This window comes from Halichoerus grypus, chromosome 5 (genome assembly GCF_964656455.1).
Source record: "Halichoerus grypus chromosome 5, mHalGry1.hap1.1, whole genome shotgun sequence".
Taxonomy (NCBI): domain Eukaryota; kingdom Metazoa; phylum Chordata; class Mammalia; order Carnivora; family Phocidae; genus Halichoerus; species Halichoerus grypus.
In genome coordinates, this window is record NC_135716.1 from 180,132,420 (window position 1) to 180,155,823 (window position 23,404).

The 23,404-nt window shown below is 42.2% G+C and overlaps 1 protein-coding gene across 3 annotated transcripts in view; it reads right to left on the reverse strand.

Moving 5' to 3' along the window:
• UBE4B (ubiquitination factor E4B) overlaps nucleotides 1-23,404 on the reverse strand; it is a 122,507-nt gene that overhangs the window by 13,943 nt on the left and 85,160 nt on the right. For all 3 annotated transcript variants that reach the window (XM_078073805.1, XM_078073803.1, XM_078073804.1), the window contains 11 exons: nucleotides 23,277-23,393; nucleotides 23,083-23,181; nucleotides 22,394-22,507; nucleotides 20,748-20,946; nucleotides 18,458-18,596; nucleotides 14,208-14,307; nucleotides 12,834-12,961; nucleotides 11,883-11,981; nucleotides 10,743-10,978; nucleotides 3,096-3,222; nucleotides 1,184-1,328 (listed from right to left, as the gene is read on the reverse strand). In XM_078073805.1, the coding sequence (XP_077929931.1) occupies nucleotides 1,184-1,328; nucleotides 3,096-3,222; nucleotides 10,743-10,978; nucleotides 11,883-11,981; nucleotides 12,834-12,961; nucleotides 14,208-14,307; nucleotides 18,458-18,596; nucleotides 20,748-20,946; nucleotides 22,394-22,507; nucleotides 23,083-23,181; nucleotides 23,277-23,393 (1,503 nt within the window). The remainder of the gene's footprint in view (nucleotides 1-1,183; nucleotides 1,329-3,095; nucleotides 3,223-10,742; nucleotides 10,979-11,882; nucleotides 11,982-12,833; nucleotides 12,962-14,207; nucleotides 14,308-18,457; nucleotides 18,597-20,747; nucleotides 20,947-22,393; nucleotides 22,508-23,082; nucleotides 23,182-23,276; nucleotides 23,394-23,404) is intronic.

A 23,404-nucleotide genomic window follows, 5' to 3' on the forward strand; every position in this document is an offset into this window, starting at 1 on the left:
TAGAGCTACCGTAGGGGGGGCCGTGGAGCGTCAAGTCTGAGCTACCTCCCGCCCATGCGACATGGGGAGGTGCGGGAGGGAAGTTTTGGAGGCACAGCAGCAAAACAGTTTAACAGGTGTGTAGACATGAATACGAGGGTAGAGGGCAGGCCGGACTCAGACAGGTGCCATGCAGTGCCAGGGACAAAGAGGACAACCACTGCATCGTCTCAAGAATACGACGAGAGGGGTTCCAGCAGTGTGGCAGCCCGGACGCGGGAAATCCAGCATTCACGGGCCCTGGGCAAAGCCCCCGGGAGGTTTCAGTCTGTGGTGTAAGCACGTTAGCTACAGCAAGATGGAAACTTCTCATCAAAGCTGCCTCAATACTTGGAATGAAAACCTTTCCTAAATGGGCTTTCATATGTGCTTACCTTATCTTAAGCATTAGAAGCTCGACAGCATTTTCGTTTTGAGGATGCTACTGCTAGTCAAGAAAAAACAGTCCTCCCTACTTTTCCACGAGAACTCTTTTTGGAAAGCAGCTCTGATTCTGAGCCTGAGAACACCAGGCACAGAACGAACCAATGTATGAAGTCACCCGTAGCTGTCGAGGGCTAAGTAACTGATCAGAGACCCATTCTACACGGCTGCAAGTAATGTCAGAAAAGCGTGTCAGTGTGCTGTCACTGGTACAGCATGAATTTCTCATGGAACCTGGAAAAACAGCCCTTTCTTCCATTAATAACTGAACATAAAAACCAAGATCAACTGGAAGGAAAAAACCCACCAGAATCCTGCATGAGTCACAGAGTTGTCTGAAGATCACATGAGCAAACCAAATGCCTGTCTGGCACCGCATTCTAGAGATTTCCTTCCTACTTTCATAAATTGACATCAACACATTCAGATAATAAAAGCTCTTCTCCAAAAAAGCCCTTTGAAATTAAAAAGGCAAGAAAGTTTTCAGGACACATTTTGAAAGACTTCTCCACTCATTTCTTAGCTTTAGATCAGGTGTCTAAGCTTACTCCTACCCCAAACCTGGGATGTAACTTCATGGAAGCCCACAGGTGGGAGGTGACAAGCAGTGACAAGTCAGTCAGAGCTACGTCACCAGGGCCCACAGATGTGGCCCCGAAGCAGAGCTCTGCCCGGGGTGAAAGGCAGCTTCCCCGCCACAGCTGTCCCACTATGTCCTCACCCGGGGCAGCTGGTCCCACTGTTCTTTGTTCTTCATCTCTTCTTGCACTTCGTGGATTCGCTTCAGAGACTCCAGACTTTCATCGAGCAAAAACGTCGTGTCATTTATCAGCATGTTTATATAGCGAACAAACTGCTTCCCCGAACTGAAAAGGCAATTACATTGGACATGGTCATACAGCTCCCTGAGGCAAAATGCCACAGCAGATCCCAAAGAAAATGGGCCCCCGCCCAAAGTGCCACCACGTCGTCCTGTAAGACCGCCCACCTTGGCACCACTCAAGTACTGCGGAGGTCCAGGACTATGGAGTTTCTCCTTGGATTTTGTTCCTCCTTTGAAGTAAGTGTGATAAGCCCACTTCAGCGGTGCAATGGAGGTACCCTGCACAATTTATGAGAGCCAATTGCTAATACTTCAGGATTTTGTGAGCAGATTCCCTTGAGAGCTTAAATTTGGCACCAGTGGAAGTATTTACATCCCGCTTCTCGGCCTTTTGGCTAAGATCAAGTGTGGAAAACCAGCAAATGCTGAATTTTCTCCCCTTCTTCAGAGAGCAGGTTTACCAACACGTCCCTGGCTCATTCTCTCAATGACTTTAAGTAGAAAAGACACTCTTCCAGACTAGAAAATATGCTTAAACTCACCAAGATACAAAGAAAGCACAATTACCCACATATAAGAGACAAGAGAATTACCAATACAGTGATTCCTCATTATAAAGACACATTGAAGAAAAGCTGGAAGCTGCGATATTGATAAAGGAGAGTATTAACTCACTTTCTAGAACCTGAAGCTTCCCATCTATAAAACTGTCCTGCATATCCTGTTACAGTGCAGGGCTCGCTGGGGCACTGAGATGCCGGTGCACCGTTAGGCTTTGTAACTGCAAGATTAGTGGAGCAAAGAGGAGCTACATACACTTTAGGATCTACTGCTGTGTAATCAGGGGGCGGGAAGCCCGTGCCGGGGAGGAGAAGTTCCTGTGAACAAGGGTGGGAAGCTTAGATTTCAGGAACAAGGAAAGTTCAGGGCAAGCACTCCCACTCAGCACCACGCAGATCAAGCCATGGGCCTGTCTGGTCTAAGCTCATGCCAGGGTTTGTGGGAACATAATTCCGACCATAAGAGCAACTTCTGGAAAGAGAATTAACTTGAAGAGTCTACTCTGCAGAAACCTATCTAGCAAATGGTTACTCCACTGGTAATACGAAATCTTATTGACTAGTAACTCAGCTAACAAGTGACAGCTAGACTTGATCAGTGATCTAACATGGGTTGCAAAAGATCCAAGCAGATGGGATAAAATTTCTCCTGAAGAATAATTCAAGAGTTCAACATTTTCATCTCCCTTCTTTTTAAAGCACCTTTCCTTTTAAAGTAACTTAGATGAAATGACTCATGTCCAGATTTAAGTAGCCACTAAAATTTCAGGTAGGTAACAAAAAGTCCTTAATCAAGGTTTAGGGACTTATTACAAAGAGTGACATTTGAAATGACAACCCCAACCTAACCGCTTCCAAATCTGAAGTCTTCCTAACACTTCGCATCTAAAGCTTGACATCATGTTCCAGAACACTCTACGCTCTCATTCCAGTCATTCTGACAACTTCCCTTAACACTGTAATCGCAGAAACACCCAAAAACACTTCACGGATCATCTCAGAATATTTATAGATTCTTTATGTATACATACCATCCCCAAAGTGTCTTGACAAATCTAAAGTTCAGCGATACCTCGCAAGCACAGACATTTAGTTAACTCTGCTCACACGTAGCAGGACCATCTAGAAAACTTAAAGGAGGCTGCGACCAAGCCAACAGTCCAGGAGAATCAGCTCGGAAAGATTTAAGCAGTCACCCTACCTGTGATTTGCAAGAGGGCAAGCTGTGACATCGGGCGCCCGATACTCACTTGAACTCCTCCATGAAGGTGCCATGGTGAGCTATGTTTTGCCAAAGGCTTTTAAAAATGGTGCTAATGTGATAGCGAATGGTGAACTTGTCGTAGAACTCACTGGTGGCTCCGGTGTGCTCAACATCTAGAGAAGAGAGAAGGATGGGGACTGCCTTACCTTTCTAAACGCAGTTACTGCGTCCACGATGTTACTGAGCGCATACAAACCTGTAAACTCAGAGATGTGATAAGATCGTGCACCTCTCTCTCACATGTAAGGCAGGACAGAAATCAGGAGGTGGTTCTGAAGACACAAGCCTCACAGTGAAGGGCCGGCAATGACACACCAAATGAACTGGGCTCGGAAAGCAGCTGGCCTCATTGGCACAGCACCCACCCGCCAATGACCAGAAAAAAAAACTGGGTTGAATTTTCTTAAGGTCCACATACCTATTAAATGTGACTACAGGCCTACCTCATTTTATTGCGCTTCGTAGATACTGTGGGTTTTTTTTTTTTTTTTTAAATTACAAATTGAAGGTTTGTGGCAACTGTGCATCGAGCAAATCTATCAGCCCCATTTTCCCAACAGCATTTGCTCACTTCGTGTCTCTGTGTCACATCTTGGTAATTCCCACAATATTTCAAACTTGTTCATTATTATTATATTTGTTATGGTGATCTGTGATCAGGGATTATGACTCACTGAAAGCTCAGATGATAGCATTTTTAGCAATAAAATATTTTTATTTTTATTTATTTATTTAAGAGATTTTATTTGGGGCGCCTGGGTGGCTCAGTCATTAAGCGTCTGTCTTCGGCTCAGGTCATGATCCCAGGGTCCTGGGATCGAGCCCCGCATCGGGCTCTCTGCTCCGCGGGAAGCCTGCTTCTCCCTCTCCCACTCCCCCTGCTTGTGTTCCCTCTCTCGCTGTGTCTCTCTCTGTCAAATAAATAAAATCTTTAAAAAAAAAAAAAGATTTTGTTTATTTGAGAGTGAGCGAGCGAGAGAGCACAAGTGGGGGGAGGAGGAGAGGGAGAAGCAGACTCCCTGCTAAGCAGGGAGCCTGACGGGGGGCTCGATCCTGGGACTCGGGGACCATGACCTGAGCCGAAGACAGATGCTGAACTGACTGAGCCACCCAGGTGCCCCAATTTTAAATTAAGATATATACATTGGTTTTTTAGACATAATGATAATGTACACTTAACAGACTGCAGTATAGTGTAAACATAACTTTCATATGCACTGGGAAAGGAAAAAATCCATCTGACTTCCTTTATTCTCATATTTGCTTTATTATAGTGGTCTGGATCTGAATCTGCAATAGCTCCAAAATATGCCTTATTATTTTATGAGACTGAAGCGCTACCTACTGCGCTAACGAGGCACCTTACCTTATTATTTTAAATACTTTTGTATAATTAACATTTTCAAACATGTACCCAAGTAGAGAAAAGCTTAGTAAAATCCTATGTACTCATCACTCAATTACCAATTACCAACATCTGTGTACTATTAATTAAAATGGAACAAAGATCAAACTCAGTTATCCAAAAGAAAAATAGCTTAAGCGTGAGAAGTTCCTGAGTTTATGACAAGTTTTAAAAAGAGGGAAAGTTGTCAGGTAAAGCCAATAAGGCTCAAGAAAAAGATAAAAATGTAAATTAAAATAAGATACCATTTTTACCTATCAACTTAGCAGATTATTACAAAAATGACAAAACCGCGTGTGAGAATCTGGGCGAGAGGTACTTTCTGACTGCTGGTGAGAATGAACAGTGACACAACCCCCTGAAGGCAACGTGACAACTTGCATCACAAGCCATCAACGAGCCCATCTCTCTGACCCACCAATTCTATGCCAGAAAACGCATGCAGGCAGGTTCAAAGACTGATCTCCCAGGATCCTCTCTACAGTATTATTTGTATTAGAGAAAAAATATAAATGCAAATGCCCAACAGAGAACATGAAAAAATACTTGTGATATACAAAGTGAAAAACACAGGTTACCGAATGGGGCCAATCATATTTAAAACCACACACACACACACCCATATATATGATAGAGAGCAAAATGTTAACAGAGATTCTGAGGGCAGAGACTATCAGTAACTTTTATTTTCTTCTTGGTATTTCCTATATTTTGCAAAGAACATATTTTTTTGTGACAAGAAAGGTTATTTAAAAATGAGAGGCATAAGATAATTAACACTTATCATACAAAGACCTGAAAGCACTTATACATATTCATTAGGTCAACCTTTCTTTACAATGAACTAAGTGTCATTTTGTTAACTGTAGAAAAGTGTGAACTGGGGCGTCTGGGTGGCCCAGTCGGTTAAGCGTCTGACTCCTGGTTTCGGCTCAGGTCGTGATCTCAAGGGTGGTGAGATTGAGTCCTGCATCAGGCTCCGCACTCAGTGCGGAGTCTGCTTGAAGATTCTCTCCCTCTGCCCCATCCCTGCTCATGAGCACTCTTTCACTCTCTCAAATAAATAAATAAATCTGTATTTTAAAGATTTTGTTTATTTGAGACAGAGAGAATGAGAGAGAGAGAGAGAGAGAGAGAGAGCGCGCACATGGGGGGGGGAGGGGCAGCGGGAGAAGCAGACTCCCCACTAAGCGGGGAGCCCGATGCGGGACTCGATCCCGGGACTCCAGGATCATGAGCTGAGCCGAAGGCAGTCGCTTAACCAACTGAGCCACCCAGGCGCCCAATAAATCTTTATTTTGAAAAGGTGTGAACTAAAGTGTGGAGAGCTGATTCAAAAAGAGTCTACTTGAGAAAGACGCCAGGGGGCTGATACAGAGCCTCTCGTGGCCCCAAAATCGCCCTTAATGCCTATACTACTTCCCGAGCACAGCAAAAGCTAAGTAATGCCAACATTTAAAAAATTTCACTCCTCATGCTCCCTCAGAACTGCAGTGGCCCGAATCCTACTTCCCAAGTCCGAGTTCTAAGAGGCCTGAAATGAACCACATCCTGGCTGGCCTTGCTCCCCTGCTGCTCACTGTGCTCCCTCCCACGGGTCCTCGTACTCACTAAGCTGCCCAGGCCTCAGGGCCTTTACACTTGCCGTCCCGGGTGCCTGCTACACTGTGGCTGAGATCTTCGTATGATTCACTCTTCTGTCTCGTTTCCAATGTTACTCCAAAGTCACCGTCTCACAGACCTTCCCTGACTGTGCTCCTTAAAGTAGCGTCATGCCCTCCTCCCACACCAACCATCTGCAAGGATCTTATTTATTGGTTCCGTTGTCTATGTCCCAACTAGAACGCCTGGCTCACAAGACCAGTGACCGTGACATCCTCACCACTAGGCCTTAGCATCAAAACCAGTGCTGACACACAGTAAGAGCTTCACAAAGATTTGTAGAATTAGAGACTGAATCTACATGGGCTAATGCTGGCTTTGCTGATTCAGATCCGCCTGGGGAGGAGAAGAGTCTGGAAGTAAGTCTTAGTTATCAGTGTTCTTCTAAGTTCTGAGTAGCCAGGTTGGGAAAGCTGGTCCTTAAGGAACTGATGGCTGGCACAAATAAAATACTCTGATTTTGGAACTTAATTTTATTTTTGAAACAAAAATTTGATCTTAAGCATTTCCAAAGCTAGGATATTCTCTGGGGGAAGAAAAGAGGAGCCTCTTCCATAGGTCCATTTCTAGTTCACGCTTGAGAGTCTGTACCTAAGTCAGCAGGTGTTATTATGGGGTTGATGCACGAGCGGGGGGCTGTCTTCTTCGGTGTCCCACTGGAGGGCTCTCTGGGCACTGGGCCCCTGTGACCACAACAGTTAACAGTGCAGCAGTCAGGGGCACCTGTGCTAAGGTCCACCTGCTGAAGCTGCTGCCCCTCACTAGCTGCTGACCTTCAGCAAGCTTCTGGGCCTTTCGAAGCTTCAGGTTCCTCATTTGGAAGACAGAGATATTTATAGCCCCCATCTTGACGATGGCTGTGCAGATTAAGTGAAAGGATTCGTGAGGACTTGGTAAGTCGTGGCCATTATCAGTACGGGTGTCATCTCTCTAGGACTGTGCACGTGGTCCAGGGCCAGGGGGTACACCGCTGGGTGGCACAGGGGAAAAGAAGCTCCTCGGATCTTACTAGTGGGGCTCTGCCAGACCCAGCACTGGTCTCCCAGGAAGAGGCCCACCCCTCTGCACCCCCATGCTGTATCCCAAAGCCACAGTGACAGGCCCAGGGCACTTACCGAGTATAAAATACATTTAACCATACATTTTTTGCTTTTAGTACTAACAATACATGTTTACTGCAGAATAATTAAGTTCAGATAATTTTTTAAAAAGAAAAAGAAACCAAACCATTCACAGTTCTACCACTCAAAACTAACCAACCCACTGTTAGCATTGTGGTACATGCTCCTCCGCGCTGTTGTCTATCATACAGATGCGTACCAACTTATCGTACATATGGGCTCATTACTTGACATTTTTAATGTAAATAACACAGTATTTTTCGCAGCTCATATAGACCCACTTCATGAGTAAACTGTGATTTACTTAATTTATCCACAGCTGGAAGAAATTTAGGCTGTTTTTAGTATTTTCACTACACTGCATTATAAATAACGCTGCAGTATCATTATAAACGTGCACACACATTTATAATTATCCCCACAGAACAGATTACTAGAAATTAAGTTTACACGCAGAAGGGTGAGCTGTCTGTTTAGCTGCTCTCAGCCCCCAACCCACCCTTTATACTTGGCTTTGCCAGGCCGGGGCTAGGACTCCCCAAGTCTCGCCTTGCCAGCCGGCCCTCTGCCGGGTCCACCAACAGGGGGCGCTGCAGGAGAACTGGAAAACTACAGGGCGGCAGGGACTTGGTCCCAGGCCGTAGGCGGGCTGCTCCCGCCAGCAATGGTCCTTCCTCCCATCAGCAGCAGCTACCTCCAGTCTCCAGCTCAGTCCCACAGTCACAGAACTAGTTCGCCTGCGCTCCTCAGAGACATGAGCGGGCCAGTGTCCTTCCTCAGAGACCTAGGTCCCAGTTCTGTCCTGGCCCTCATTCGAGCTGCCAGATTTTACTTACTCCAGCCTCTTCCCTGGGTTCCCCCAGCTCTGGAGAGAGATAATGGCTGCTTCCTGAACCCATAATGTGCCTTACGCCAAAGTTCTTATTTGCCTTTCTGTCCTCCAATATCTATTTGACCAGTTCCTTATATGGTTGCTCCTTGAACAACACAGGCTTGAACTGCATAGGTCCACTTACAGATTTTTTTCAATAAATATACATACAGGACCATAAATGCATTTACTCTTCCTTATGATTTTCTTTTTTTTTTTTTTAAGATTTTACTTTTATTTATTTGAGAGAGAGCAAGAGAGAGCGAGGGAGCACGAGTAGGGGCAGAGGGAGAGGGAGAAGTAGACTCCCCAGTGAGCAGGGAGCCTGATGTGGGGTTCGATCCCAGGACTCTGGGATCATGACCTGAGCTGAAGGCATCCCTCTTCCTTACGATTTTCTTAATAACATTTTATTTCCTCTAGCTTACTTTCTCATAAGAATACAGGGTGTAATATATATAACATACAAAAGATGTGTTAATTGACTGTTTATGTTACTGATAAGGTACTACATAACAAATTCAACATTCTGGTCAATAGTAGGCTTTTAATAAACCTGGGGGAGTCAAAAGGTAAAAGTGGATTTTTGGTTGTGTGGGGGGGTCTCTAACTCCTACGTTGTTCAAGGGTCAACTGTATTTAAATTCTATTAAAATAACTGGTATGGGGGCACCCGGGTGGCTCAGTCATTGAGCATCTGCCTTTGGCTCAGGTCATGATCCCAGGGTCCTGGGATCGAGCCCCGCGTCGGGCTTCCTGCTCGGCGGAAAGCCTGCTTCTCCCTCTCCCCCTGCTTGTGTTCCCTCTCTTGCTGTGTCTCTCTCTGTCAAATAAATAAATAAAATCTTTAAAATAAAATAAAATAAAATAACTGGTATGTTTCTATTTTCCTTACTGGACCTTGACCAATACATAGGATATATACATTTTTAGGGCTTTTGGTGTGGACTGCCAAACCGCCTTCTGGAAAGGTTTTACCAATTTACATTCTCATAAGAGTTTCTTAGCGCTGATTCCACATACTAGCTAACGGGGAGATGAAACAGGCATTGGCGGGTTAGAGTAGTTCTCTACAACTATGTTATTAGCACTAGGTATTCTTATCTTAAAAAATAAATAAACAGGTGAGAAGAGGTGGCACCTTATTGTTATTTTAAGAAATGCAGAATTATCTTCAACTAAGTCTGATATGTGCAAGACACTGAATGAGGTCGTGTCCCGTACATATGTAACTCATCATCTGTACCTGAATGGCCCTCTCTACCAGGGAGGAAGGTCCTCCCTACCAGGACTAAGGAATGAAAGAGGACTGGAGGGCCAAGAGGCTTTTTACCCACGAGTGTTCTCTCTGCTGTTGCCAAAGTGAGGGTGTTAACAAAACTTCAAAGTGCTTGTCTATTTGCTTTAGGTTTAAGAGGATATCCATAGGCTGGGAAGAAAAGAAACTCTTTCTTTCTTTCTCTCTCTCTCTCTCCTTCCTTTTTTTTTTTTTTTTTAAAGTAATCTCTATACCCAACGTGGGGCTTGAACTCACAACCTAGAGATCAAGAGTCGCATGCTCTACCAATGGAGCCAGCCAGGTACCCCAGAGAAACTCTTATTAGATGTTACAAAGCATGGTGACGAAAGAGAAAGGAGGTAGATGGACTGTTGGAAGCCTTAGTAGTGGAGAGGTGACAGCACCAGCTCCAAATGAGCAGGAGCAGGTCTCGGTCGACAGGGAAGGGATGTTTATCGCTGACGGTTGTCACACAGAGGAATCCTCAAACTTCTGTTGCTGCAGTGAACAGCAAGTGGCTGTACTCACAGCCAGTGTTTCTGCCAGAGTATGGCAAGTACACTCTACTAAATGCTAAAGACACTTACTGAGTGCCCAGAATGTGCTAGGTTCAACAGAAGAGAAGGCAGACAAGACATACTTCCTTTACTGCAACATGTACAAACTGGAAGGAAAATGTACCATTAGTATAATCCTATGCCTTTACTAGCAGACAGGTCAACAAGGTCCCAAGCTAATCAGCTTGATGAAAATATATTTGTAGTTCAAAAGCCAAATTAAGCGTAAAAATTTGGAATCCAATTCATCCAGAAGTGGAGGACCTCCTTACAGAGGGTCTGATGTGTTCTCTGTCTGTTCACCAGTGTAGCCTAGCACCTAGAACAGTGCCCGGCTATTAGCAGGCACTCAGTAAATGTGTGTGGATTTAGTGAATGAGAGTAGACTCCCTGATAGCCTGATTCCACTGATTTGAGTGGGGTTCAAAAATAAACATTTTTAACAAGCTCCTTGTTTTACCCACGTTCTAGAAACTCTGAGTTATACAACAGTATTATAAAAGTAGCTAAAAGTTCATCTGATTTTCAGTGGATCCTGGCGTATCGTCAGGGACTCGTGCATAGAATAGTCAATGGGATATTTCCACTCCTTAGGGAAAACTAAGCAACAGTACATTCTCTGCCGGTGGTAGGATTAGTAGGTTATACTTGTAAGTGGCCATCAGGATATTAGCTACCAGAATGAGAGTAACTCCGTCCATTGGCTTTAGACGACCTTGCCTATCCGAATACTCTTACCTGTATAAAACTTCATCAGTGAAGGGACCAATAATTTGGTGGAGAGAGGATGGTTTTCAATCATTTCAAAAAACTTCTGGGTTCGTGGCTGAACAGCAGGGTTGGTCATAAACATGACTTCTACCAGTTTGGCCACCAGATATGGATTTCGGATGTAGTTCTGGTTACATAACATCACAACGAGGAACATCACAATATCCTGAGTACAGGGCTCATAAAGCACCTGAGGAGAGTATCTGGAGAGAGGCAAGAAGAGCAAGAAATAAAGCTCCCAGAAACTCTCGCTGGGCAGATGCTAGGGTCATCAAGCAGGGAAGGGGCCAACAGGTCTAGGAGCCAAGATACTGAATTCCTTTGAACTTGCTGAGTTTCAAATGACTGTTTACTTTATAACTAGACAGATTTTAAATCTATTGTGTCTACTGGCTGAAGCATGTTATATTAACTTATATTATTTTAGGAAATAAACCAAAGCCATGATTAAATTATGAGGTAAGTTTCATAAAAGAGCTTTGCTACCAAAAAAGGCTTAAAAAAAATTTTTTTTAAAGATTTTATTTTTAAGTAATCTCTACATTCAATGCAGGGCTCAGACTCACAACCTCGAGATCAAGAGTCACACGCTCCACTGACTGAACCAGCCAGGCACCCCTGAAATTTTTTTCTGGTAATTGTTTTAATTAAAAAAAACAAAAAAAACAAAACAAAAAACTTCAAACGTCAGTTATAAACTCAAACCATTTCTTTGTAAGCTTTCTCCAATGTTATAATTGAAAAAAAATTTGGTACAAAATATAGATGTGGGTATTTCTGGCTTTTGAATGTTCACTTAGATATTTATAAACTGTTTGCTCCTTCTGTTTCTCAGAAACACATACTCAATTATTAGAAATTCAACTCAATTTTCCGAGAGTACATTCTTATCAGCATTGTTAATCCTGCTTCTGTCTTGAAGATATTATTGGAACTGGCTTGGTGCCATAGTTGGATTTATTTTTCCAGTCTCCAGACAGCATTCAGTTACAGCAGTTACATAAAATTTCAGGCATAAAATGGAGGGCTGCAATATAGTTCATAATACAATATACACTCTATGTATAAAAACAAATTAGAACCATGCAGTATGTCAAAGGCACTTACTGTACAATAAAAAATAAAAATTCAGCAACATCTTCTACATAAAACTCAGGCAATGCTGCAAATACCTTGGGGACATCTGAGTTTAAAGGCAGTGTTATACTGTCAAAGAGAATAAAAGCACAAGTTACAGAACAAAATCATGGCACCTGGAAACCCGCCCCCCCCAAAAAAACCCCCAAACAAACAAACAAACAAAAAACCCACAAAATCATGGCACCTGAAACTATAAGGACTATGACATGGCCATTACAAGTAAGTATTTTACTGGGGGAAAAACCTCCTATAACACAAATACGGAAAAGGTACACAAGCCAGGAGACTAGAACCTGAAATGAACAGGGAAGAATGAAGACAGTGGATGTATTAGGGTGTGTAGGAGATGTTTCTCCTTTTACTGCTTTTCTGTTAAGGCTAATGTAATAAAATATGAAGGAAATAAAAGGGTCATATTTGGTCATTTTATGCAAATCAAACTGTTTCGAGGCAACAGAACTACATATATAACTTTAAATAATATTTTCTACTCCTGCAGAGGGCCTTGGGCCAACCTCATCAACATCAGTCGGTCCAGACATTTCATAGTAACAATAAACTAATAATAACTGGCTGGGTATTTTCCTGGACCCAGTGCTCAAACGGGCCTAATATCCTGTTACCTCCAGGTTTTAGTTTCCAATCTGTAGATTTCCTTTTCTATCAATCTATAGCCAATTTGTAAAAAGGACCAGGTCAAAATTAAACTCATAGGTGCTGACATTCCCTTCTTACTGTAATCACTGGGAAAACACTTATTAATACTACTAATTCTGTAGTCTACACAGGTACAACCTAGAAATTGAAGAACGGATTCTTGATAAAGTAAGGGTTTGGGTTTTAGCTATCGACCGGAGGACAGTGAAGACAACACAGCCCACCGAGGAGAGAGGAGGTGAGGAGGAAGGGCACACTCACTCGGGATAGGCGGGGTCCAGGATGCGGAGCAGCAACTGAATGAGAAGGCCATAAAAATTCAGACATCTTCTCAGAAAGCTCTCATCGAGTAAACCAGCGTCAGCACAGGCCTTGCACCGTACCAGTTTCTGTGGAAGGAGGTATGCCCCCACCCACAGATTAGTTGGTAGCCAAGTGCCTGCAGCGTTGACTGGCCAGGGAATGGGCCAGGAGATGGGAATTCGAGGTTCTAGGCTTTTCCCAAGCTTCATCTCTAACTAGCTATAACGTGCTGGTCATGTCCCAAAAGCTTTCCTTGTTCTGAGAAAAACAAAAGTACGCCATGCAAACCACTGGGCGGAAAGCTGAGCACATAGTTAAGGCTCAAAAAGGAAGTTAATACTGTCATATCTAAATAGCTTGACTGGGGGACAGGGTTGATGGGCGTCAGAGATGGTTAGTGGAAAGAAGCCAGACAAATCTGCACCTGAATTCCAGGTCACCATTTATGAGCTGCCCCTGGACAAAATGCTTGTCCACTGAGGGTCCCACACCCGCCTCAGAGGACAGCTGTGAGAAGGAAACCCAGGCATGCATGCGCATTGGCGCATCTGTTTAAAGTTTCCAGGCGCCTTCTAACATGTCTGTGGGGTGTTCACGGGGGTCTACAGACGCCAGGAAAGGGCCCCTGGTGTATTCTGCATCTCAGCAGGTCTAGTTTATTAGTAAATTAAACAAATCTATCTTAACTTGCACCAGAAATCGAAGTTAAAATGTCCACATATCCTCCTACTAATTGACAGAAAGCAGAACCCGCTAATATTCAGTTTTATAATTTGAACAAAAACACAAGATAAATGCATAAATAAGCTGTCTACACAGCCTTTGCCCAGCATCCGTCTTCAGCTGTCTCTCACCAGCGGAAATCTTCCTGTCTACAGTTAGGTTCCGTGCAATGGATCATTTTTAACGACAAATGAAGAAGGAGGGACGGTGGGGGGAGGGGGGGAGGGTCTTCCCACTGCCACAAATCCACTCAGCCACACATCGTGAAAATGCATGCCTGGCACACTGGGTCACGGGCTGGGAGGCAGCGGAGGGGAAGAACCTTGCAGAAGGGTTAAGAAAGGCAGGTGATGTCAAACTGAGGACGATAAAACCAGGAAGAATTCATGTTGTCACTGGCATAAGCACTTGCAGATTCTGTCTTGATTTAAATACTGTATATAGACCCAGGTGAGATCATCAACTAGTTTGAAAGTGCCATGTTTTATCTTTAGGGGAAAGAACAATGAAGGATAAAGGACGCTGCATGGCTCACTCAAGGCACACATTCTGGTAGGAAAATCGCTATGGAGAGGCTGATCTAGAACGACTGTGATTCACTTTACAAACCTTAAGCTGAGTTTTGCAACGCTTCAGCATTTCGCGGTGTCTAGTTGCCAGTGGGGAATCTTTCCATTGGCTTTCATTATTTTTCAAATCTTCCACAGTTCTGAAACCAAAGACTAATGGTCAAACACAAGAAGACACACGGATCCATCTTATCTATTCATTGTGACCATTTCAAGGACTGTCAGATACACATTTCCTCCCACATTTTAGCATCTTTAAAGTCAGAGTATTTCTTATCATTCATTGGCAGAACTTTTCTTTCTTATTGGTTCCTCGTATCATGAATGTCTTAAAATTGATGGTACTTTAGATTTAATGACATATGATAATTTCTTTTGGAAAGAAATACATTGTTCCCTTATTTTCCTGGGAGGGAGAAAAAGAAGTCCCTTGTGAAAATTCATGGTTATTAGACCTGGTCAGTTACCCCAAACCGAAGGCTAGTTCAACAATGGCAGCTCCATTTCCTCTCCCACAACCGTTCCCTCTGTGTGGAATGCTGTTCTCTGAGGTTATCTTTGCAGCTTGCCCCTTCACTTCCTTCAGATGCCTGCCCAAATATCACCTGCCAGTCAGGCCATATCCTATCTTAGAGACTGGCTCACTAAATGCTGTATCAACCCCTCTCTATCAAGATAATGTACAGAAAACTGGAGGTTGGTAAATTCTTTGAACCTACACTTTCCCAGACTCCCTTGCTGCCAGCGAATCTGCCCATGACCTAGCTTCCATCAAGAGGTGAACCCTCGCTGGAGGCAGAAGTGAATCCTGGGGAGTGGCAGCCACACAGTGTTTCTGGAAGCATAGTAGTGGAGGAGTTCTGCCAGAAGCAGTGACAGAGGCTCTACAGTCAGGATGAACCCTGGAGCGGCTTCCTGCCAGGTCAGGTTCAAAGGTGAACTCCGGGTACATACCTCACTCCCCAAAACTGATGATGATCTGACAGACTGCAGCCACTAAGACTGCTGTGTGACACCTGTCTCTGCAGCTTATGAGGGGGAGATGGCACTGGGAGACGTTCAGAAGCCCTGTGGGATGGCAGACTGGCCTGACAGCCCACCTCTAGGGAGCCACACGGGACAGGCTCATGGAACAATGAGGCAAAGTGCAAGGCAGCCTTGTTCGGCTTCTAACTGGGTGGTCTTGACAACAAATGTGATAACAAATTTGTTTTTCCAAACAAACTGCTGTAGATTTCAAAGCACTTGGACTTATTCTCTTCCACATCCTTGGCTCCTTACCATGGAAGGTGACAGATCTATAGGTTTTATGGGCTGAGACATGAGCAACTTTGGGACATCGTTATTCTACCTACCACATTTGCATTGACAGACTGTGGGAGTGTGTGTAGAATGGGTCCTGGAGATGCTTGATCAGCAGGAGACACTTGATCAGCAAGAGTGAACCATGCAAAGATCCTTCTCTGTAGAACTAAATTCACTGACACGGTTACACCTACCAGAGGTCCTGGTTTCAAGATTATCACGAGTAGCTGGGAGGGACTTGAAATGTGCCACCAGCTAGTGGACTCAAACTTGGAATTTGACAGTGACCTATGCTGGGTGAAGCTGAGCTATCTGGTATCCCTTGACAGAATTCAGAGGAAGGAATCTAAAGTTTAAGAAGCTGAGAATATTGATATATAATACTATGTGTGACTGGCTCAGACAACCCCTCCTCCTGAAACCTGCCCTCTCGCCCTCCCCATATCCTAGAGGACATCTCTCGTATCACAGCACTGGAAAGTACACAGGTGAGGGGAACACTGACATCTTCGAGAAGCACAATAGTGACCGTCCACAGTAGGGTGGGAGTGAAAGCAGTCGATGGTACCATTGAAATGGATCATCCAAAGTCAGTAAAAGAGATGGGATCCCAGGGCCCCAAGATGAAGAAACAGACAAATTCACAATCACAGTTTGAAACTGTATAAGCCTCTCTCAATAATTGATATTATAAGCTGATAAAATGAGCAGAAAGAGAAAAATTTGAATAAAAGATGAACAAACCTGACGTAACCGACAAAATATGAGACTGTGCAATAAGCAACACAGAAAGCACATTCTTTTCAGGTCTCTATGGAACATTTACTCAAGTACATGTTAGGCTATAAAGCAAATTTCAATAAAGTTAAAAGGACACAAATCAGAACATGTCCTCTGACCATAATGAAATTTAGCTAGAAATCAGTAACAAAAGATAAACAGACAAATTCCCCAAGAATCCGGAATTTCAAAAATATATTTTTCAATAACCCACAGGTCAAATAAGAAATAATAAAAATTAGAAAACATTTTGAACTGAACAGTAAAATGTGACAAATGTCACAAAAATGAGGGATGCAGCTAAAACCAGGCTTCGAGGGAAAGAAACAGCCTCAAATGCATATATAAGGGCTGAAAATGAATGATATAAGTACCAATCTTAAGAGGCAATAGAAATATCAACAAAAAAGCAAATTTAAACTAAGAGAAAGTAGAAGGAAATAATGAAGACCCTGCAGACATTAAAACGATAAAAAGAAGATATTATGAACAACTTTAGGCCTAGAAATTTTGAAACTTTAGATGTCATAGAAATACTGACACAAGATGAAATAAAAGTGTAAATAGTCATATATCTAATAATTGACTAAAACACTAATTAAAAGCTTTCCCATAAAGAAAAATCTAAGCCCAGATAGCTTCATCAATGAATGTTTCCAAACATTTAAGAAAGAAATAACAAAACTGTTATACAATAAACTCTTCCAAAGAGCATAAAAAAAGAATACTCTCCAACTCATTCTATATGGCAAGCATGATACCAAAATCTGAGGAAGACTTAACAAGAAATGAAAATTATAGGTCAATCTTTCTTTTGAACACAGACTCAAAAATCCTAAATAGAGTATAGCAAATTGAATATCCAATGAGTTATAAAAGCAATAACATAAAAGCTGAGTTTATTCCAGGAATGAAAGACTAGTTTATTTTTTATTTTTTTATTTTTTAAAGATTTTATTTATTTATTTGACAGAGAGAGACACAGCGAGAGAGGGAACACAAGCAGGGGGAGTGGGAGAGGGAGAAGCAGGCTTCCTGTGGAGCAAGGAGCCCGATGTGGTGCTCGATCCCAGGACCCCGGGATCATGACCTGAGCTGAAGGCAGACGCTTAACGACTGAGCCACCCAGGCGCCCCTGAAAGACTAGTTTAATATCAGAAAACTAGTTGACATTAAAAAAAAAACCAAAGACCTAGTTGATGTAATTCAACCACATTAACAGAATAGAGGAGAAAAAAATTTCTGATCTCTTTAACAGCTATGGAAAAAGCATTTAATAAAATGCAACTTCTGTTAGGAATAAAACACTTTTAAAATGCTAGGAATAATGGGAAATGTTCTTCATCTGGTAATAGAGGATATAAAAAACAACTTTCCCCTATTGAATTGGAACAATAGAAAAATTTCAAGAAAGCTGCCTCTATTCAAGATTGTACTAAAAATTATAGCCAGGATACTAAGGCACAGAAAAAAAGCATAAGAAAGAAAACTGACTTCATTTACCAACAACACGAATATGTGTAGAAAGAAAATCTTAAAGCATCTACAGAGTAACCACTGGCATTAACAGGTGATTAGCAAGACAGATACACAGAGACAGAGTTACAGATGCAGATATGACATCCTTTTTCTCATAGCCAAATGCAGTGGCCACACTATGTGTTTGCTTCCTGTTCCTGTGATTTGTTTATTTGGAGGTGTTGGTACATGGGGAAAAATGCTTAGACTAAGAAACACAACAATGGTGCATTGGAAACTGAGGCTACTATCCAGCCATTGTGGGTTCCTTATGCTACCGGATAACATGCAAAAAAGGGAATTCCACGATGGCAGGAGTAAATGATCTTGATTATCAAAGGAAACTAGAGTTACTGTTTCAGAGTCCAGGGAAGAAGGAGAATGTCTGGAACCTGGGAGATCTTTTAAAGTGGCTCCTGGTCAATACTATGCTCAGTGAAAAAAGTTAATGGAAGTTTAGTAACCACATACCGAGGGGTTGAGGACTCTCAGAAACCAAGGTTGGGTCACTCTGCCACATAAAGAACTCTGGACAACTGAGGATTGTGGATGGGGAAGCAGAAGCAGATGGTTCACTGCAACATCTTTACTCCCCACATTTGAATCCACTGGTCACAACGGAACTGCTTGCTTTGTGATAACAAGTGGTACCTCAGGCAATCCCGGGACATGGAGTCACGCACATACCTATTGAGCTCCCGGATGGCCCGGAGTCTGCGGATGTAGCGACGGCAGCTTGGCAGGATGGAGAGGTGGTGGGCGTGCAGGGTAAGAAAAAAGCATTCTGTAGGGAATTTCGGCTCAGAAAATGGAGGCTGATCTCCATCTAGGAAAAATAACATGATTCCCTAAAGTCTCTAACAAGACTAAATCAGGAGAAAAAAGCATAATTAAGACAGAATTACACTTGAGTTTTCAAGAAGTTTAAGCATGTTTTTTAAAAAATACAGACTAGGGGTGCCTGGGTGGCTCATTCGGTTAAGCGTCTGCCTTCGGCTCAGGACATGATCCCAGGGTCCTGGGATCGAGCCCCATGTCAGGCTCCCTGCACGGCGGGGAGCCTGCTTCTCTCTCTCCCTCTGCTGCTCCCCCTGTTTCTGTGCTCTCTCTCTCTCTGTCAAATAAATAAATAAAATCTTAAAAAAAATTTAAAAAAATATAGACTAGTTACGTCCTGCTTATATGTTCTATCCTGCTTAGGACAGAATTCCTATGAGCTCCATTTAATGACTAGGTATCCTGCCCCATCTGATTAAATGTTTGCATAGATGTACATCAACAATCTGTCGTTATGTGCCTTCCTGATGTATTTTATATAACCATTCCTATAATTCAACACAGGTCATGAAACATCATCTTGAATTTCGAAATGTTATTAGACTATGTTAATAATCTACAGATTCCAAAGACATTTCCCTACTGTGGGCATGTTTGTCATTTTTAATTTTTCTCTATTATAAACAGTGCTTAGAAGATCTACGTATGAAAAATTACTCCCTCACCCCACTCCCAGCATTGGGAGCATATTCTAAAATGTAAAATTACTGAGAATGACAGTGTTATAAATTTGGTATAAATCAGAATTCACTAAATAAATTGATTAAATGCCATCCATTTCCTCACAAACTTATATTCTATCTTATCGCTTTGTTTTTGGATTATCTATCTGTTTATTTATTTTTAAATATTTTATTTTTAAGTAATCCCTGTGCCCAACATGGGGCTCAAACTCACAACCCTGAGATCAAGAGTCACAAGTTCCACTGACTGAGCCAGCCAGACGTCCCTGTTTTTGGATAATTTACAGATATACAACAGTAACCTGAATTTCCAATTTGTATCTAATTCCTATTAGTATGTATATTTTTTCCAACAAGTATATTTTATTTTCTATGATATATACTGCTTACATTTCTTTCCCCAAAATAAAACTGTCTCTTGGTAGAATTTAGTTTGGGCCTTATACATTTATAACAGTTCTACATTTTGAAAGGCATGATTCTATCAAACGTATGACATATATTTTGCCCCATTTTTAAGTTTTATATATTCATTTTGTCTCACTCTACAAAAAGCATATTTATCTATTAAGATACTGTATATACATATTGTCTCTGATGATATGCTTCGTTTCTTAAATCATTATAAATTTGTTTCCTTCATGGGTGGGTCAAATCCTGTTTGGTTTTTTCATGTTTTATGTTTATTTTAATATGTGTGTGTGTGTGTGTGTGTGTGTGTGTGTGTGTGTGTACATATATATATATATATATTTTAAATGTTTAACCCTTTGATTCTTCTGGAATCCATGATATGATTCCAAGACGATACCAGTGACTAATTCAAATCACACTAATCAAATACTAACTTTACTGTTCATCAGATACTTAGCTCTTATTATAGTTTACATGTTTCTCTGAAATGTGTGCACGCATCTGATGATGATACTGCCAGGTAAGCATGGAATCTCTATCCTATTCCATGAATGATTTTATAATATTTAAAAAATAAATGCCATAGGGTTTTGACATCTATTATTAACATGTTTTATAACACAGAAAGGAAAAAGATCAACAATTGTAATACCTTTAAAATATTCATATCTTAATACCAACACAGCATCAAGATCTATGAAATATTTCATGAGAACTTTAATTGGTATATAAAATCTCTATCATAAGTCTCTGCTATTGTTTTTATTATATTTCTTTTTGGGTTTTTTTGTTTGTTTGTTTTACTCTGAATAGTATATTTCTTTCCACTTGTTCTATGTATCTATTTGACTTTGGCTAGGCCAAATAAGAACATTTTTACTGCGTTAATTTTTATTGTGTATCTCTGGCTCATAAATTCATTTTCTGGAGAGGATACAACAATTTGTGAGTAATCACTAGCATCCAAATAAAATAAATTTACAAGAAGTTTTTAAATAAAAGGGCAGCGTTTTAATAACCTCACAATGAGCAATGTCACTCACAAAGTTCAGCCAGCCAGTCATTCACGTCCTCCATCGTCGCGTTCACTCTCGTCTCGTCATTAGGAAGAGTAATCCGACACCTTGGGTGGAATATATATGTCGGATCCACCGTCTCTAACTTGATCTTTGTACTTAGCTGCTGCAGCACCCAAAGGAAATTCAGCATGAATCCATCTGTAGATACCAATCTATCATCTGTCTGTGGAATATGAAAAAAAGGTATTTAAAATAATGATTTAAATGGAAATTTTGGCACAACTTTGTAAGGAAGGAAACCAGACATTCATCCCAAAGTCAGTGAGAGGACATATATCATCACCGTTGTCATTTTATCAGCAGGTGCTCTCTGTGGAGTATTAATCCTATGTGAAGCATTTTATACATTCACTGAATCTTCAGAAGAGCCCTTGGAAGTCAGTGATACTGCTATTCACATTTCATAGAGGGGGAAACTAAGGCTCAGAGAGTTAAATGACTTCCTTAAGATCTTCAAAATTAAGTAGAAACACAATAAATGTTCCTTCCTTTCTCTTCTTTATTTCCCCTCAAGAGCATCAAAACCCTAGTTTCACTCAGTACCGTCTGACTAACAGCTTCTCTGGTTGACATCACTAGTGAAGTCCTGTATCAACAACATAACAAGTATTAATAACAGTAGTTAACAACAGGCACTGTTCTAACAGCCTTATGGATAGTAAACCCACAGTTAGGAACCATTATTATCCCCATTTAGCACTTAGGAAACCGAGGCACAGAGAAATAAATGTCTAAGGTCCCACCATTTACTAATGGTGGGACCATAGCAGGAAACCCAGGTAGTCTCATGCAGGGCCACACTCTTCTCTATACCCTTTTTCTTCTTCTCAGTAGAAATTTCACATCATTCAATCATTACTTATTAATAATATAGGAAGGATGCCCTTTTAACTTCTCTACCCTTGCACAGTAGTCCAGGCCACCAGGCTCCTCACCAGATCTGATATACTTATAACCTTATAACTGGTCTCCTCGGGTCTGCTTCTGTCCCTCCTCCCACTTTAGTCCATTTTCCACACAGCACATTTGGTGGTTTCCTTGCTGAAAAACCCCCAGGGGCGTCCCATTACAGTTCTTACCACGTCAGCCCCAGCCTGATGGAGCCTCTGCCCACCCTGTTAGCCCATGACCCGCCATTCTCCTTCCTGTACGCTATTCTCCAGCCACTGAAGTCTGCGTGTGGGGCTTGTTCCAAAGTTAGACCATTCCCACCTTGGTGCCTTACACAGGTCTAGGAAATTCTCTTCCCAGCCTTGTAATGGCTGACTTTCACATCAGTCTGGTCTCTGATGAAACGTCACCTCCTTAAAGGTGTCTTCCCTACCACTGATCAAAACTCCCCTACCTTCCTTCTGGTACCTCCATGGTTACTCCTGAGTCCTCTACCTTGCTTTACTTGCTTCACAGATTCTACAACTGCCTGAAATAATATATTTATATGCCTACTCACTTAGCCTATGGAACATAAGCTGCACAAAGGTAGGACGTTTTTCTATCCTGCTCAATGCCATGTCACCATTTCCTGTAACAATGCCTGGTAGATACTGAGTGAAGACAAGTTAGACGAATGAATTTAGTGAATCAATAAAAGTGGTCTTTAGGAATCCTACCTGCATCTGTGCTTTCTTCATGTTGGCATTGACGACAGCTGCCATGTAACTAAGAGCAGCCTCACGGGTCTCACCGTTTAACAGAATACTATGCAGAATCTTGAAAAGCTCTTGCTGGAATTTATTTAGAAAGGAAGAAAAGAAATTAAGACTTGACTTTAAAAATGATTCCCTTTGACTTCAAGAGCAGCTGGGCTTCTTCCCCCTTTCTCTCCTCTCCTTCTTCCGCTCATTTTAAGAGAACCTGACTACAAGAGGAACAGAAGTGTCCAAATTCAACTGTGTCAAGACAATTCGCGTGAAAGCAGATGGTGGGCTGGAGGAGGCAAGTAGTTAGAGTTTTAATAAAATAGCCTTTGCTATTGCCTTTTAGGGACAGGATCAAAATTACCTTAATTATGCTATCGTTAGCCTCTAATTTTGCTGCCGAAAAACCTCAGAACTGAAGACATATTAATCTACACTTGAGACACACGAGTCATCAAGGAGTACGCGCACACTAACAGCGCTCGTTCACTCTCATGTTTTAAAGGCCTACGAGCAGGCTGGAGGGAGAGCGTGGCCGCTAACCTCAGAACCAGTCCCCAGTGATGCCACACACTGTTGTGGCAGTTATTACTCAAGACACTGGTTATTTATATACAGCCTCTCTGTTACTCATCCTTTGAATTCATTTTCCAAACACCTACCCTTCCCAGCTCCAAGTAATGCTGCAGTGATTGGCTGACCACGCGAGTGTTCTCCAGGGTAATGGCAGGCCCTGAGAAATATTTTTCAACCACCTTAGCCTGGGAAGAGAAGGGAAAAATTCCATTGATATATGCACATTTAGGAAGGCATCTGAACATCGGAGCAGCAAAGCACAAATGGCCACCATACTTACATCATCTTCTGCAAAGACTGAGAAGCTGAAGAAAGCCCCCAAATAGGAGAGTCTCTGCAGCTCCCGCCCAGAGCCAGGGCTTAAGGATTTAGGCAACCACAACGGCAAAGAAGCCACCTACGCAAAAA